Source organism: Rattus norvegicus, chromosome 9, assembly GCF_036323735.1.
Source record: "Rattus norvegicus strain BN/NHsdMcwi chromosome 9, GRCr8, whole genome shotgun sequence".
NCBI classification, from domain to species: Eukaryota; Metazoa; Chordata; class Mammalia; order Rodentia; family Muridae; genus Rattus; species Rattus norvegicus.
The window spans coordinates 84,434,598-84,446,696 of NC_086027.1; the positions used below are offsets into that span (position 1 = coordinate 84,434,598).

The 12,099-nt window shown below is 53.5% G+C and overlaps 2 protein-coding genes across 9 annotated transcripts in view; one reads left to right on the plus strand and one right to left on the minus strand.

Annotated features, from left to right (window-relative positions):
- Obsl1 (obscurin like cytoskeletal adaptor 1) overlaps nucleotides 1-7,818 on the minus strand; it is a 25,969-nt gene extending 18,151 nt beyond the window's left edge. For 6 of the 8 annotated variants that reach the window (XM_017596828.3, XM_063267420.1, XM_006245304.4 and 3 more), the window contains exons 1-7: nucleotides 6,570-7,581; nucleotides 4,879-5,148; nucleotides 4,550-4,801; nucleotides 4,102-4,404; nucleotides 3,656-3,952; nucleotides 1,674-1,946; nucleotides 15-287 (exon numbers count right to left, since the gene is read on the minus strand). In XM_017596828.3, coding sequence (XP_017452317.1) covers nucleotides 15-287; nucleotides 1,674-1,946; nucleotides 3,656-3,952; nucleotides 4,102-4,404; nucleotides 4,550-4,801; nucleotides 4,879-5,148; nucleotides 6,570-7,581 — 2,680 coding nt within the window. Of the gene's footprint in view, nucleotides 1-14; nucleotides 288-1,673; nucleotides 1,947-3,655; nucleotides 3,953-4,101; nucleotides 4,405-4,549; nucleotides 4,802-4,878; nucleotides 5,149-6,569 lie in introns of all 8 variants that reach the window. The other 2 variants (NM_001409045.1, NM_001377020.1) reach the window with 2 other exon arrangements.
- A 693-nt stretch (nucleotides 7,819-8,511) lies between these two features.
- Inha (inhibin subunit alpha) lies at nucleotides 8,512-11,413 on the plus strand. The gene is made up of 2 exons (NM_012590.2): nucleotides 8,512-8,858; nucleotides 10,362-11,413. The coding sequence occupies exons 1-2, from the start codon at nucleotides 8,588-8,590 to the stop codon at nucleotides 11,189-11,191; spliced, it is 1,101 nt and encodes a 366-aa protein (NP_036722.1). The 5' UTR covers nucleotides 8,512-8,587; the 3' UTR covers nucleotides 11,192-11,413.
- Nucleotides 11,414-12,099: the final 686 nt, after the last annotated feature.

Sequence of the window (12,099 nt, forward strand, 5' to 3'; positions counted from 1 at the left end):
ATAGCTGCTCTCACCTGTGATGGTAACTGTGAAGTAGGCCCGTTCGTCTCCCACCACACACTGAAACTCGCCCCCGTCAGAGGGCTGAGCTGCAGGAAGCACCAGGCGGTGACGGGGCCCTTCCTTTTCTAATACGATGACGGCACTCTCCTCCACCTCCTGCCCATCCTTGTACCAGTGCACAGCTGCGTCCTCTCGGTCCACCTCACAGGTCAGCATGACACTCTCGGAAGTGATGGCATGGACAAACACATGTTCTTGGGGGTCCACGATGTGCACTGGGGGATCTTGATGGGGAACAGAGAGGGATCATAAGTACCCCTTACACAGGAGACTCGAGGGCAGCAGGAGGTCACTGGCAGTAGGGAGGGATGGGTAATTAAAGCCATGCCACGCAGGAGTTTGGCGGCATGAGATCCTGTTGTCATGGAAGATGAAATAGATCCCCAAAGGTAGCTGAGTGGGAACACAGAGGGTAGGAGGCACCCAGGGGTCACACAGTGGCAGCCAACATTGACACAGGCAGAATGGAGATCGGAACCACAAGGCACCTGGCTGGGTTTACTGTTCAAGGACAGGGCAGAAAGGACAGGCCTGGAGGATGACTCAGTCAGGATGAAGCAACCACTCCTCTGGGCAGTGGTATGCTTAAGGCCCAGATGTTAAGGGCTTGCAGGCCAAGCTGGTACCATCATGGTGCCATGGAGTGGCTTGATGGGAAAACCTTAGGTCACAGGGTTTCTTGAGTTGAAGCAGGATTTCAACTCAAAGGGATCAGTAGCGCCTATGCTGACTGCTTTGAGAGTCAGCGACTCACACAGCTGGGGCTGGCCTCAAATCCGCATGTGTCACCCAGCTGAGTGAATGACTGTCATTACTTTTTTTTTCTTTTTTTCAGAGCTGGGGACCGAACCCAGGGCCTTGCGCTCGCTAGGCAAGCACTCTACTGCTGAGCTAAATCCCCAACCCCAATGACTGTCATTATTGTCAGCTGTCTAGAGAGACGATCCCTCAGGCTCAGTCCTGAATGTTTCCGCTTTGGACGGCCCAGGAGACCTGGGAACATGCATTTTTAACAGACTTCTAGTGTACTCCTGTCTTATGGGAACCCCTGGACCAATATACTTAACACTCCCGCCTACTACAACCACCATAAGTAGCAAGAAAAAGCCAGGCCACCATCTATGTTGGCTGCCTGATAACAAGGAAGTCACAATACTTCTTTGGGCCTCAATGTCTTTACCTGTGGACTGGAGATTATGTGTTATTGAGATATGAAAACCAAACAAAATAGCATACGTGCAAATTACCTAGCATAACTCTAGCTCCAGAGCAGGGTCTCAATAAATGCCAGCCCCGCCCCTTTTCCTCCCTCAATTGCATTAGGCCCCCTCATGGAATCCAGCAGAGGGTATATATGCACAGGTGGGCAAGTGTGTTAGATGTGGGGGTCCATGAGAGATTTAAGATGCAAATGCACGACCATGGATGTTTCTCAGTAGTAGAATGTTCACCCAGCACCCACAAGGCCCTAGGCCCCAGGCAAAAACCACAAAGCAAGCAAAAAGCCCTCTATAAAAGGGGACCCCCACCAAGCCAACAGACCACAGGGGCAGGGTTTACAAAGCTCCCCAAATCAGCCTCAGCCAGAAGCAGCCAGCAAGGTTCCTGACCTTGAACAGTGACACTGAAGAAGGCTGAGATCCCTTCCGTTCTGCATTCAAATTCACCACTGTCTCGGACTTGAGCCTCAGGCAGGATCAGTCGGTGTTTGCGCCCATCCATCTTCACTACGAGCGACTCGCTCTCCTCCACCTTCTGCCCATCCTTGTACCAGGTTGCTGGAAAATCCACTCTTGAGAGCTCACAGGTCAACACTACCCGTTCAGAGGTCGTGAAGGTCAGCAACACCTTATCCTGGGGACTCAGGATGTGCACTGGGCTTTCTGCACGGAGAGAAACCTGGTCACTTGCAACATCTCTGGGCTATTCTGCTCCTCAGATATGCAACCCTTTACCTAGTCTGTGTGCTGGTGTAGGGGCGAATACACCAGGTAGACAACTGTTGTCAGTGACTAAAGCCTGGATGTCCGTTAGAATGTTTAAAAACAGGTTTGAGGGGTTGGGGATTTAGCTCAGTGGTAGAGCGCTTGCCTAGGAAGCGCAAGGCCCTGGGTTCGGTCCCCAGCTCCGGAAAAAAAAGAACCAAAAAAAAAAAAAAAAAAAACAGGTTTGAGGGTCAAGGGGGAAGGGAACGGCGGCTGCGCCATCTATGGAGTGCGCACATAAGGTGCTAGGTTCAATTCCCTGACTTAGAAAAGGAAAAGGGTTGTGCATTGCTATGGTTTGTTCCGAGTTATTCCCAGGAAGACATTCATGTGATGGGACTGTAGTCCTCAGGGTGGCAGTGTATGGAACATCTAAGAAGGTAAGCCCAGGGGAGGAGGAAAAGGAAGAAGTATTTAATGCTGAAGCTTAGTGGGAGGTAGCTCTCAAAGGAACCCACTGAGTCCTTGCATATGTTGCTAGAAAGCAAGTTCATCCTATGTACTTGGTTCCTTCTCGTCATGACTGCCCCTCTATTTCTTTGTCATGGTCTGACTTAGTGAAAAGCTGGGGTAAGGGTCACTAAAGACTGGGCTGACCAACTTCAGACTTCAGTTTCCAGAGCTGTGAGCTAAACAATTTTTTTTCTTTATAAAGTACCCAGCATCAGCTATTCTGTTACAGCAACCGAAAAGTGGCTAAGCCCTCTGGTGTTAGTGGTCTTTTGTTACTTGGAAATGCTGAGCTTGACATTTCTGACTTTGCTCTCTTCCGCTGATGCTGGAAGCTACCATCGTTAAGACCCCAGGTTCTCTAGCCATAGCAAGTAAACTGAGCGCCAGGATAGCCCTTGAATTCTCAGCTCTCCCAGCCCCGAATGATGGTATATTCCCTCTTGTTCCTTGTTAAAAAATGAAGTATGGGGGTAGGGTGCAGTCCTGGACCCAGACTACTTGGATTCACAATCCAGAACCATCACTCGTTAACTTTGTAACTCTGAGCAGGCCATTAAACCTCCCTGTGCCTGTCTTCCTACATGTACAGTGGGAAATGGCTAAGAACCTGTTTTATGAGGCTATCGGCAGAATGGTGCTAATTACCTAAATCAAGTGATTAGGGCTGTGCCTGGTTCAAGGTGGACTTGGCTAGGAGATAGGGTCTTACTTGGTAATTAGACAAGAGGACAGAAAGCAGGCAGGGACTAGGGCCAGGACCCATACCTTTCAAATGAGAGGACAAGTATAATAATAATAATAATAATAATAATAATAATAATAAGTAGTAGTAGTAGTAGTAGTAGTAGTAGTAGTAGTAGTAGTAGTAGTATTGAGTTGATCCCATGCTGGGCATAGTGCTCTACCACAAGCTACATGCCTAGCCTGACTGCAAAGCAAACAATCCAAAGAATGGGGATAATGCTGTGAGCCCAAGAGAAGCTCTATATGTGGGAGTTGAAACTGGGCGTCCGTGCTCTCAATCTGAGCCCATCATGAACGCCCCTGACTCTTCCAGCCCCGCTGTCGGGAGCAGGCACAGTATCCGCCTCTTTCGGGCAAACACGCCTTCTGTGCTTTGAACCTGTCTGCCTAGGTGTCCACCAGTTACCAACCTTGGATACTGAGGGCAGCAGAATCTTGCACACCAGGGCAGATGAAGCCTACCAGGGCCCCATTGTCCTGGTGCTTGACCGTTTGCAGGATGAGTCTGTGCTGCAGGCCCTTCTGCTCTATTCGGTACCGGAGGGCTCCAGGCTCCACCTGGCCCTCTGCCTCATCATTCTTGAGCAGCTCTCCATTAAGGAACCAAGAGCCCTGGATGATGGTGGACAGATCAAGGGAGAAGACGGCATCTTCCCCGTCATACACCTGCACATCTTCCAGGCCTGACACCAGGCGAGCTGTGGGCACTGGGGCAGAGACAGGGTGTGGTTGTTAGAACCAGAAAAGGTCAAGCTGGAGGACGGGAAAACACTAAGGGTCAGAGAAGGGAAGAAAGGTCACGGAGATCGTGACTGGGCACAGACACTGATGGGCAGGTCGCAAAGGACTAACTCACCAAGGTGAGCAGAGCCATTGAACACGACATGGGGACTGCGGCCATGTTCACTGACTGTGCAGATGCGGAAGCGGTAGTCACCCTCGGTGGGTACACAGTCCCCTGGCACCTCTACGGCTCCAGCTTTCTCAATGCTGAAGCACTGGATCCAATCCTCAGACCCGACTTCCTGCCGCTCCAGGCGGTAGATGAAGGAGGTTTCTGGAGGTGGCTCTGGGGGCTTCCAGGTCAGCAGGACTGTGTTCTTTTGGCCTTTGAACATCTCAACCAGTACAGGGGGCCCAGGAGGACTGTGCTTGACACCTAAGATAAGGGTGGGATTTTCACCTGAACCTTGTACAAGCCCCTAGCCACACTCCTGCTTTACATCCATTTTCCCAACCCAGACAGTGGCAACTGGCACCCCCCTTGACCCGACCCTCCTATTTGCAAGCATTCTTGCTCTCACATTTGACTCTGAGCAGGGTGGTGGTACGGGAGTTGCCCAGGCTAAAGGTGACCTCGCCAGCATCTTCTCGGGTCACCCCAGGAAGGACCAGGGCATGCATGTGACCACAACTACTCTGGCAGGTGGCTGGCAGCTCCTCCCCATCACGGCTCCAGCACCCCTGGACCCCAGCTTCTTGAGTCTCCACCAGCAGCACCGCGTTCTCTCCCTCCAGGACATCCAGCTTCCGGGGTAAGCGCTTCAGGATGGGTCCTGAGATGTGGGTGGGAATCCGTCAGCCCAGGAACGAGGCACCACCGGCCTTAGCCTCCTCCCACTGGCCAGCTGACCTTTGACAGTCACGTTGGCTACCGTGCGCACTCGACCCCGCATCTCGCACAGATAGACACCATCGTCATCTGCCTTCAGCCTGTGGATGACGAGGCGTCTCACAGTGCCTTCTTCAATCTGCTCGTACTTGCGGCAGGGTAACAGTCGCTGGTCCTCTCGGAACCAGGCGGTGGGAATCCGAGAGTTGGGTACTTTACACTCTAGGACTACGATCCCATGCTCTCGACCCTCCACATCCTGCAGAGGCCTTGTGAACCGGAGGCGCGGTTCTGTAGAAAGAGAACAAGAGAAAGCTCAGGAGAGAGACTAGCTGAGGATAATGTATACCAGACAGTAATCCTCTCCCTAGCAGGCTAGGAATGGCAGCTGAATTCCCAGCAAACTTAGTTGGCCTAATCCAGCCTGACCCTGATACCCACCAGCCCTATCACCTTGAATGTGTCTTATACCATCTCTGTGTCTCGATTTGCTCCTGTGTTAAATTGGAAGGTAGGGAGGGCAAGTGTTGAACCAGATCAGTGATTTTCAAACTGGCCCCCAACTCTACAACTTTTCTGTAATTCTGCAAGGGTCTGCACTGAATTTCATTTTGACAGCATTCTAACCATATTTCAAAACCGTATTTCGGAAACAGGAAACCAGTAGAGAGTTAACTTGCTGGGGAAAAAAAAGTCTTGGTTCCACTCAGAGAAGTTCCTTTACTTTCTTGAGGGCATTCCAGTGTCTCACTGGCCTAGCAAGTTTCAGCACATTGAGTTAGGACTTGTGAGGATGCTGCCACAGCTCAGGTACTTGGTTAAGTGCCAGGCAGCACTCAAGGGAATTTCCCAACATGCTTTCCTTGGCAGGAGAAAGTTGGGCAACAAACAGTGAAAATGTAATGTCTCAAATTGTGATCAAGTCCCGTTACGGGGAACTTTAGCTTCCAGTGTGACGTGAGAGTGTCTTGTTTTTTCTGGATTTTCTGCTCATGAGTTCTGAAAACATGTAAGGTAAACTTTCCCCCTCATGTCTTTTGCTTTTATCTTTGACACTTAAAAGAGAATACAGGGGGCTGGGGATTTAGCTCAGTGGTAGAGCGCTTACCTAGGAAGCGCAAGGCCCTGGGTTCGGTCCCCAGCTCCGAAAAAAAGAACCAAGAAAAAAAAAAAAAAAAGAGAATACAGACTGCCTGGTACTTTTCCTCTGGCAGATCCCCTGTGAATGAACAGTGGCTCCAGGGAGGTTTGCGCCAGCCTTCCTAACAGATTCAGGGCCTGAAGCTGTGAACACAGCCTCCACTCCAAATGTGTGTTTCCAATACAGCAGCCCCCTTGTTCTCACTGATTAGCATATTATAAATTTAGCCTTAGTTATTTACACCCACAACTTGGGTCTATTATTTTACAGAGATTGCTACCGACGGGAATCCAATTGGGAAAGGAGGCCTAAAAGAGTAAAGGATAGGAATGTTCTAGAACTGGTAAGGTTTACACGCCGTCTTCTACTCCTTAGCTTAGTGTTTTTCACCATCTGCCTTGAAATCGCCTGGGTAGTTTGCTAAGAAATACACTAGTGCACTGGAGACATCTAAATCTGCATCCCTGAGGGTGGGAGGCACGTTGGAAATGGGAATTCAATATTCCTCAGGACGTGGGGGTGGACATGAGCAAGGAGAATCTCTGAGGGCACTGGAGGCACAGTGCTCTACCTTTCACGTGCAGCTGAACCGCGCTTAGGGTCTGGCCCGCGGAGTTGCGCGCCGCGCACACGTAGAGGCCACGGTCCTTGGCCTGGCAGTAGAGCACCTTAAGTACAAAGCCACCGTCACGGTCGCGGTACATGAGGCGGCGGCGGTCGGGGAGCAGAGGGCGGCCCTCCAAGTGCCATTCGATCTCGGGCTCAGGCTTGCCCATCACGTAGCAGCGGAACTTGGCGTGCTTGCCCTCGTTCACCCAGAAGGTCTTGGGCGCGCATTTGAGCGGCTCTATCACGCGTACGGGGGGCTCATCGGGATCCTGGGGCGGGTTCTCGTGGGGCTGGTGCACCTGGAGCAGCGCGCCCGCCTGCGCGTGGCCGTGCGCGTTGCGGGCGTGGCACACGTACACCCCGGAATCGGGCAGCCGCGCTGCCAGGATGCGTAACGTCAGGCTTGCGCCCCCGTCACTCGCGCCGCGGTCCGGCTCCAGCGTGTAGTGGCTGCTGTCCCACACTTCGTCCAAGGCCATCCCATCCTTCTCCCAGTACAGCTTGGGCTCCGGGAGGCCTCCCACCTGGCACGTCAGCACCACCTCCGCCCCTCGCAGCACCCACTGGGACTGGGGTCCCGTCAGAAACACCGGGGCGCCCTCCCCGGTGCCCGGAGGCGGCGGCGGACACTCGGAAGACTGGGGCTCGGGCTCTGGGGCCGGGGGTTCCAGCACGGTGACGGCGGCCGCCGCGTAGGCCTCTCCGGCCGCGTTGCGGGCGCGGCACACGTAGACCCCGGCGTCGGTGGGCAGCGCGCCGCTCAACAGCAGGCCGTGCTCGGCGCCGTCCTCTGGAAAGCTCAGGCGCTCCGAGGCCACCAGCTGCTGCCCGCCTTTCTCCCACAAGACGGTGGGCGGCGGCTCTCCCAGGACCACGCATTTGAGCTCGGCCTCCGCGCCACTTACCACCCGCACGGGCCGCGGGAAGCGTAGGAAACACGGGGGACTCCCCTGATCCCCTGAACTGGCCTTCATTGCGGCCGCTGCAGATGGCCTGCCTGGGAGCGCGGGAAGGCCGGGAGCAGAGACCAGGGCGTGGCGGAGGGGGATCAGGGACCGGTGGGACTCCTGTGACCGCTGGTGCCTGCTCGTCTCCTTATCCTGGACCCAGGCTGCAGCCCTGCTGCGCGGCAATTCCCGGGCCCCGAGCCCAGAACTCAGGGGGCAGTCCTTCCTGTTTGCCTGCGCAGCGAGGGGCCCTACAGCCTAGACGGCCCGCGGCCTGGCTTCCTGCTCTTAGGAGCCTCTCCCAGCCCCCTCCCACAGCCTGGGCCTCTGGGCCTCTTTCCCCTCCTCCCTCCCACCTCCAGCAGCCAGGTCTCCAACTGCCGGCCAGGCTTGGGCCTGAGTGACTTTGTCGCCTGCAGCTGCCAATCCCAAAAATATTCTCTGATGACACAGCTGGAGGTCAAGAGCCCAGACTGGCTCCTCCAGGCTAAGTATAGATAGAGCAGGCAGGACCACCTGCCCTCCACCCAGAGCCTCAACCCCAGGTCTTCCCTCCCACGTTGGCCTAGCAGCTGCTACGGTTGAAAAGAGCCCCAGAAAGTCTGAGGGGTTTGGGGCATTCTGTCCTCCTGACAAATGATTTGATGACTGGCCAACCCTAAGCACCCTGTGTGTGTGTGTGTGTGTGTGTGTGTGTGTGTGTGTGTGTGTGTGTGTGTGTGTGGTGGGTTGTATGCTTGCCTGAATGGGTCAGGTCACTTGGGGTGAATACCCATCACAGCCCCTTCCCCCACATTCTTGGCGGGAGTGGGAGATAAGGCTCAGGGCCACAGACATCTGCGTCAGAGATAGGAGGTCTCAATGCCATGGGCAGGGGCAACTGGGACTGGAGGGCGTGGGAAGGACTGGGGGAGACTGGGGAAGAAGGGTAGAAGAAGGCAAGCAGTGGGATGGGGAGGGAAGAGTGGGGAGGTCCTAGACAGAAAGGGCACAGGGCAGAGTGTGGGCTCCCTGTCGTCAGGGCAAGAGAACTATGGTGATCCAGCCGTCTCTGCTGCTCCTTTTGCTGTTGACTCTACAGGATGTGGACAGCTGCCAGGGGCCAGAACTTGTCCGGGAGCTTGTCCTGGCCAAAGTGAAGGCACTATTCCTAGATGCCTTGGGGCCCCCAGCAATGGATGGGGAAGGTGGGGGTCCTGGAATAAGGCGGCTGCCTCGAAGACATGCCCTTGGGGGCTTCATGCACAGGACCTCTGAACCAGAGGAGGAGGATGTCTCCCAGGCCATCCTTTTCCCAGCCACAGGTAATGAAGTTGGGGACTGGCAGGTCAACTTTGAAAAGTAGCCGGTACCTATTTCATGGGCTTGGGGGTCAGGCAGCTCTGGGCAAAAATGGCAGCCCTACTGCTCAGCTGGCTTTGCAGCAAGGGGTCAGTTCCTAAGGCACTCTGATCGTCATCAAATAAGTGGTGACCTCTCTTTCTCAAGCTGGACTGATCCAGTGAGCCTAGCATGCCTGGAATAGGAAAGCTAAGGCTCTGTAGAGACAGAGCTCAGGTTGCTGTCTGTCCTGTGTGTCCCCTGCCTCACACACACCCTGTTTCATTAGCTGTAGGCAGTTGGGACTTGAGAGGATTTCAGGGATGCAGCAGAATGCTTAGTTGGGAAACCTGCCTATGTTCCCAGGAGTCTCATTTTCACCCCAGTATGTGTTTTCTATCTCCTGATGGATGACTGGATAGGTAAAGTCCTCTTGCTGGGTTTTTCTCATCTGGCCCACTCTGAGGTCTCCTAGCTTCTGTGTCTTCAGCCCCTGGCAGCATAGTAGCAGAAATTGTGGATTTCAGATCAAGTGGAATCCCAGTCTTGCCACTTAACTAGCTGACTGTCAGTCACTTTAGTGTCTTGTCTTGAGAATGGATCAGTTGTTAGAATTTATAGTGAGAGAGGCCGTGTTCTAGTACGGCCCCAACTGCCAGTCTTGATGACAGCTGGTCCATAATATTTACCATATAGTCTGTGTGTACACTGGGACAGGAATGGCAGCTGCACTTCCTGGGACGGACTGGCCTCTGTTCTGTTCTCCTTTTCCGTCCATTCTTTCTCTTTTCCTCCTCCTCTTTGTTAGTTCATGCATATGCTTGTACGTGTGTGGAGGTCAGAGGGCAGCTTAGTCACTCTCTGCCTTAGTTTTTGAGACAGTCTCTCTCACGGAACCAGGACCTCACTTATAAGTTAGACTGACTGGCCAGCAAGCCCCAGGTGTCTGTCTCCTCAGTACTATGGGAGTGCACCCAGCTCGTTATGTGAGTACTGGGATCGAACTCTGGTCTTAATGATAAAGCAACAAGAGTTTGACCATCTAAGTTGTTTCCCTACCCTGTAAGTAACTGTGTAAAAACACAGTTACTTTAAGAAATGTATCGTTTAAGTTTCTGACATGCCAGGATAGAGCAAAAGCAAAAAGACACGCCCATGCCCCCAAGGCATGAGAATTACTTCAGGGTATCTGCTGACCACTACCTTAAGCTTCACAAGTATACCTGAGGATGAACTCTAGAGTGAAATGGATTCTTACACATTGCTTAGGAGAAAATCTGCCAGTGTTGTGTTTTGATGATGAATAGAAAATTGGGGAGCCCCTCTCACTTTTCCCAAGATTCCAGAGGGTGTCTGGGTCTAAGTGGCACTCGATGTTTGATACATAGTCAGCTCTGGGTGATGATGTCCACATTCTTCTCAGGTGGAGGTGTCTCAGGTCCCACAGATCAAGGCTATCGTCTCTTTCCCTTCTCTGTCTCCTGCAGGTGCCACCTGTGAGGATCAGGCAGCTGCTGGAGGGCTTGCCCAGGAGCCTGAGGAAGGTCTCTTCACTTATGTATTCCGGCCATCCCAACACATACGCAGCCACCAGGTGACTTCAGCCCAGCTGTGGTTCCACACGGGGCTCGACAGGAAGAGCACAGCAGCCTCCAATAGCTCTAGGCCCCTGCTAGATCTTCTGGTGCTGTCATCTGGGGGGCCCATGGCTGTGCCTGTGTCCTTGGGACAGAGCCCCCCACGCTGGGCTGTCCTGCACCTGGCGGCCTCCGCTTTCCCTCTGTTGACCCACCCCATCCTCGTGTTGCTGCTGCGGTGCCCACTCTGTTCTTGCTCAGGCCGGCCTGAGACCACTCCTTTCCTGGTGGCCCACACTAGGGCTCGAGCCCCCAGTGCGGGGGAGAGGGCTCGACGTTCAGCTCCCTCGATGCCTTGGCCTTGGTCTCCTGCAGCCTTGCGTTTGCTGCAGAGGCCTCCAGAGGAACCCTCTGCCCATGCCTTCTGCCATCGAGCTGCCCTCAACATCTCCTTCCAGGAGCTGGGCTGGGACCGCTGGATCGTACACCCTCCCAGCTTCATTTTCCACTACTGCCATGGTAGCTGCGGGATGCCCACATCTGATCTGCCCCTGCCAGTCCCTGGGGCTCCCCCTACCCCGGCTCAGCCCCTGTTTTTGGTGCCAGGGGCCAAGCCCTGCTGTGCAGCTCTACCAGGGAGCATGAGGTCCCTACGCGTCCGAACCACCTCAGATGGAGGCTACTCTTTCAAGTATGAGATGGTACCGAACCTCATTACACAACACTGTGCTTGTATCTAAAAGCACCTCGTCTCCTCCTCCCACAGCCACTGGCCACCATCACCTCACCATCCCACGGTCGGTCGGTCGGTCGGTCGTCAGCTAGGAGGAAGGTGGGGTGTGGAAAGTAGACAGTTTCCACTTCCTTTTCCCTTCATCTTTCTGTCTGAGGCTTCCACACCCCACTCCACCCAGGTCCTGTGGATAACAATAAAGAAGGAAGTGTGTATGACTTTGTATGCATTCCAGACTGACTTTGATAAGGGGTTGGGGAGGTCTGGGGTCAGAGAGAATTGCATTGTGGGATTTTGAGTTAACTGCTTTTGGCTTTAGAGATCTATAGTCTAAGAGGTAAAATTAGATGTGAATTTGTTGGGAAGATGCCAAGTGTCCCAGAGTTTTGGACACCCACTCTAGGGACACATTGTCCCCTCACAAGCTGAACTGGATATGTCACATAGTCTCTCTTGCCACACCTAAAAGAAATTTACTAGCATAGTGGTTTCATCTAAGGCTGTCATATCCCACCCCCACCCCCACACATGCAGCCATTCTCTGGTCTGGCTGACTGGTGTCTACCTCAAGGTCAGGAATTCATAGACTTTGCAACTCCACTGGGCAGTTGTCCAGAGCAGAGCAGATCTCGATGCCTCCTGAGAGCTTGGGTGGGAAGGAAGGGGCAAATGAATGAGTTGACAGCGTCACAGAGAAATTCTCAAGGAGAGAGGCAGTGTCATCCGAAGTCTGATGACCAGAAGGAAGATACAAGAATTTCCATGAGCTGATGATGTCAGGATTGCTAAGAAACCGGTTTTGGGCCTTTCATCCTTCCCCTAACTGCTCATCTTATGGCCCAGACTGGTTTTGAACTGAAGGCATCTTTCCAAGCTCTAGGGATTGCAGGATAGCCTCACTAACCTGGGTGGGAC

What these genes read in the sequence shown, in the direction of transcription:
- Inha (NM_012590.2), top strand. Translation starts at nt 8,588, where the DNA reads ATGGTGATCCAGCCGTCTCTGCTGCTCCTTTTGCTGTTGACTCTACAG. An exon ending in CATCCTTTTCCCAGCCACAG is followed by an intron (nt 8,859 to 10,361) that starts GTAATGAAGTTG and finishes TGTCTCCTGCAG; the next exon opens with GTGCCACCTGTGAGGATCAG.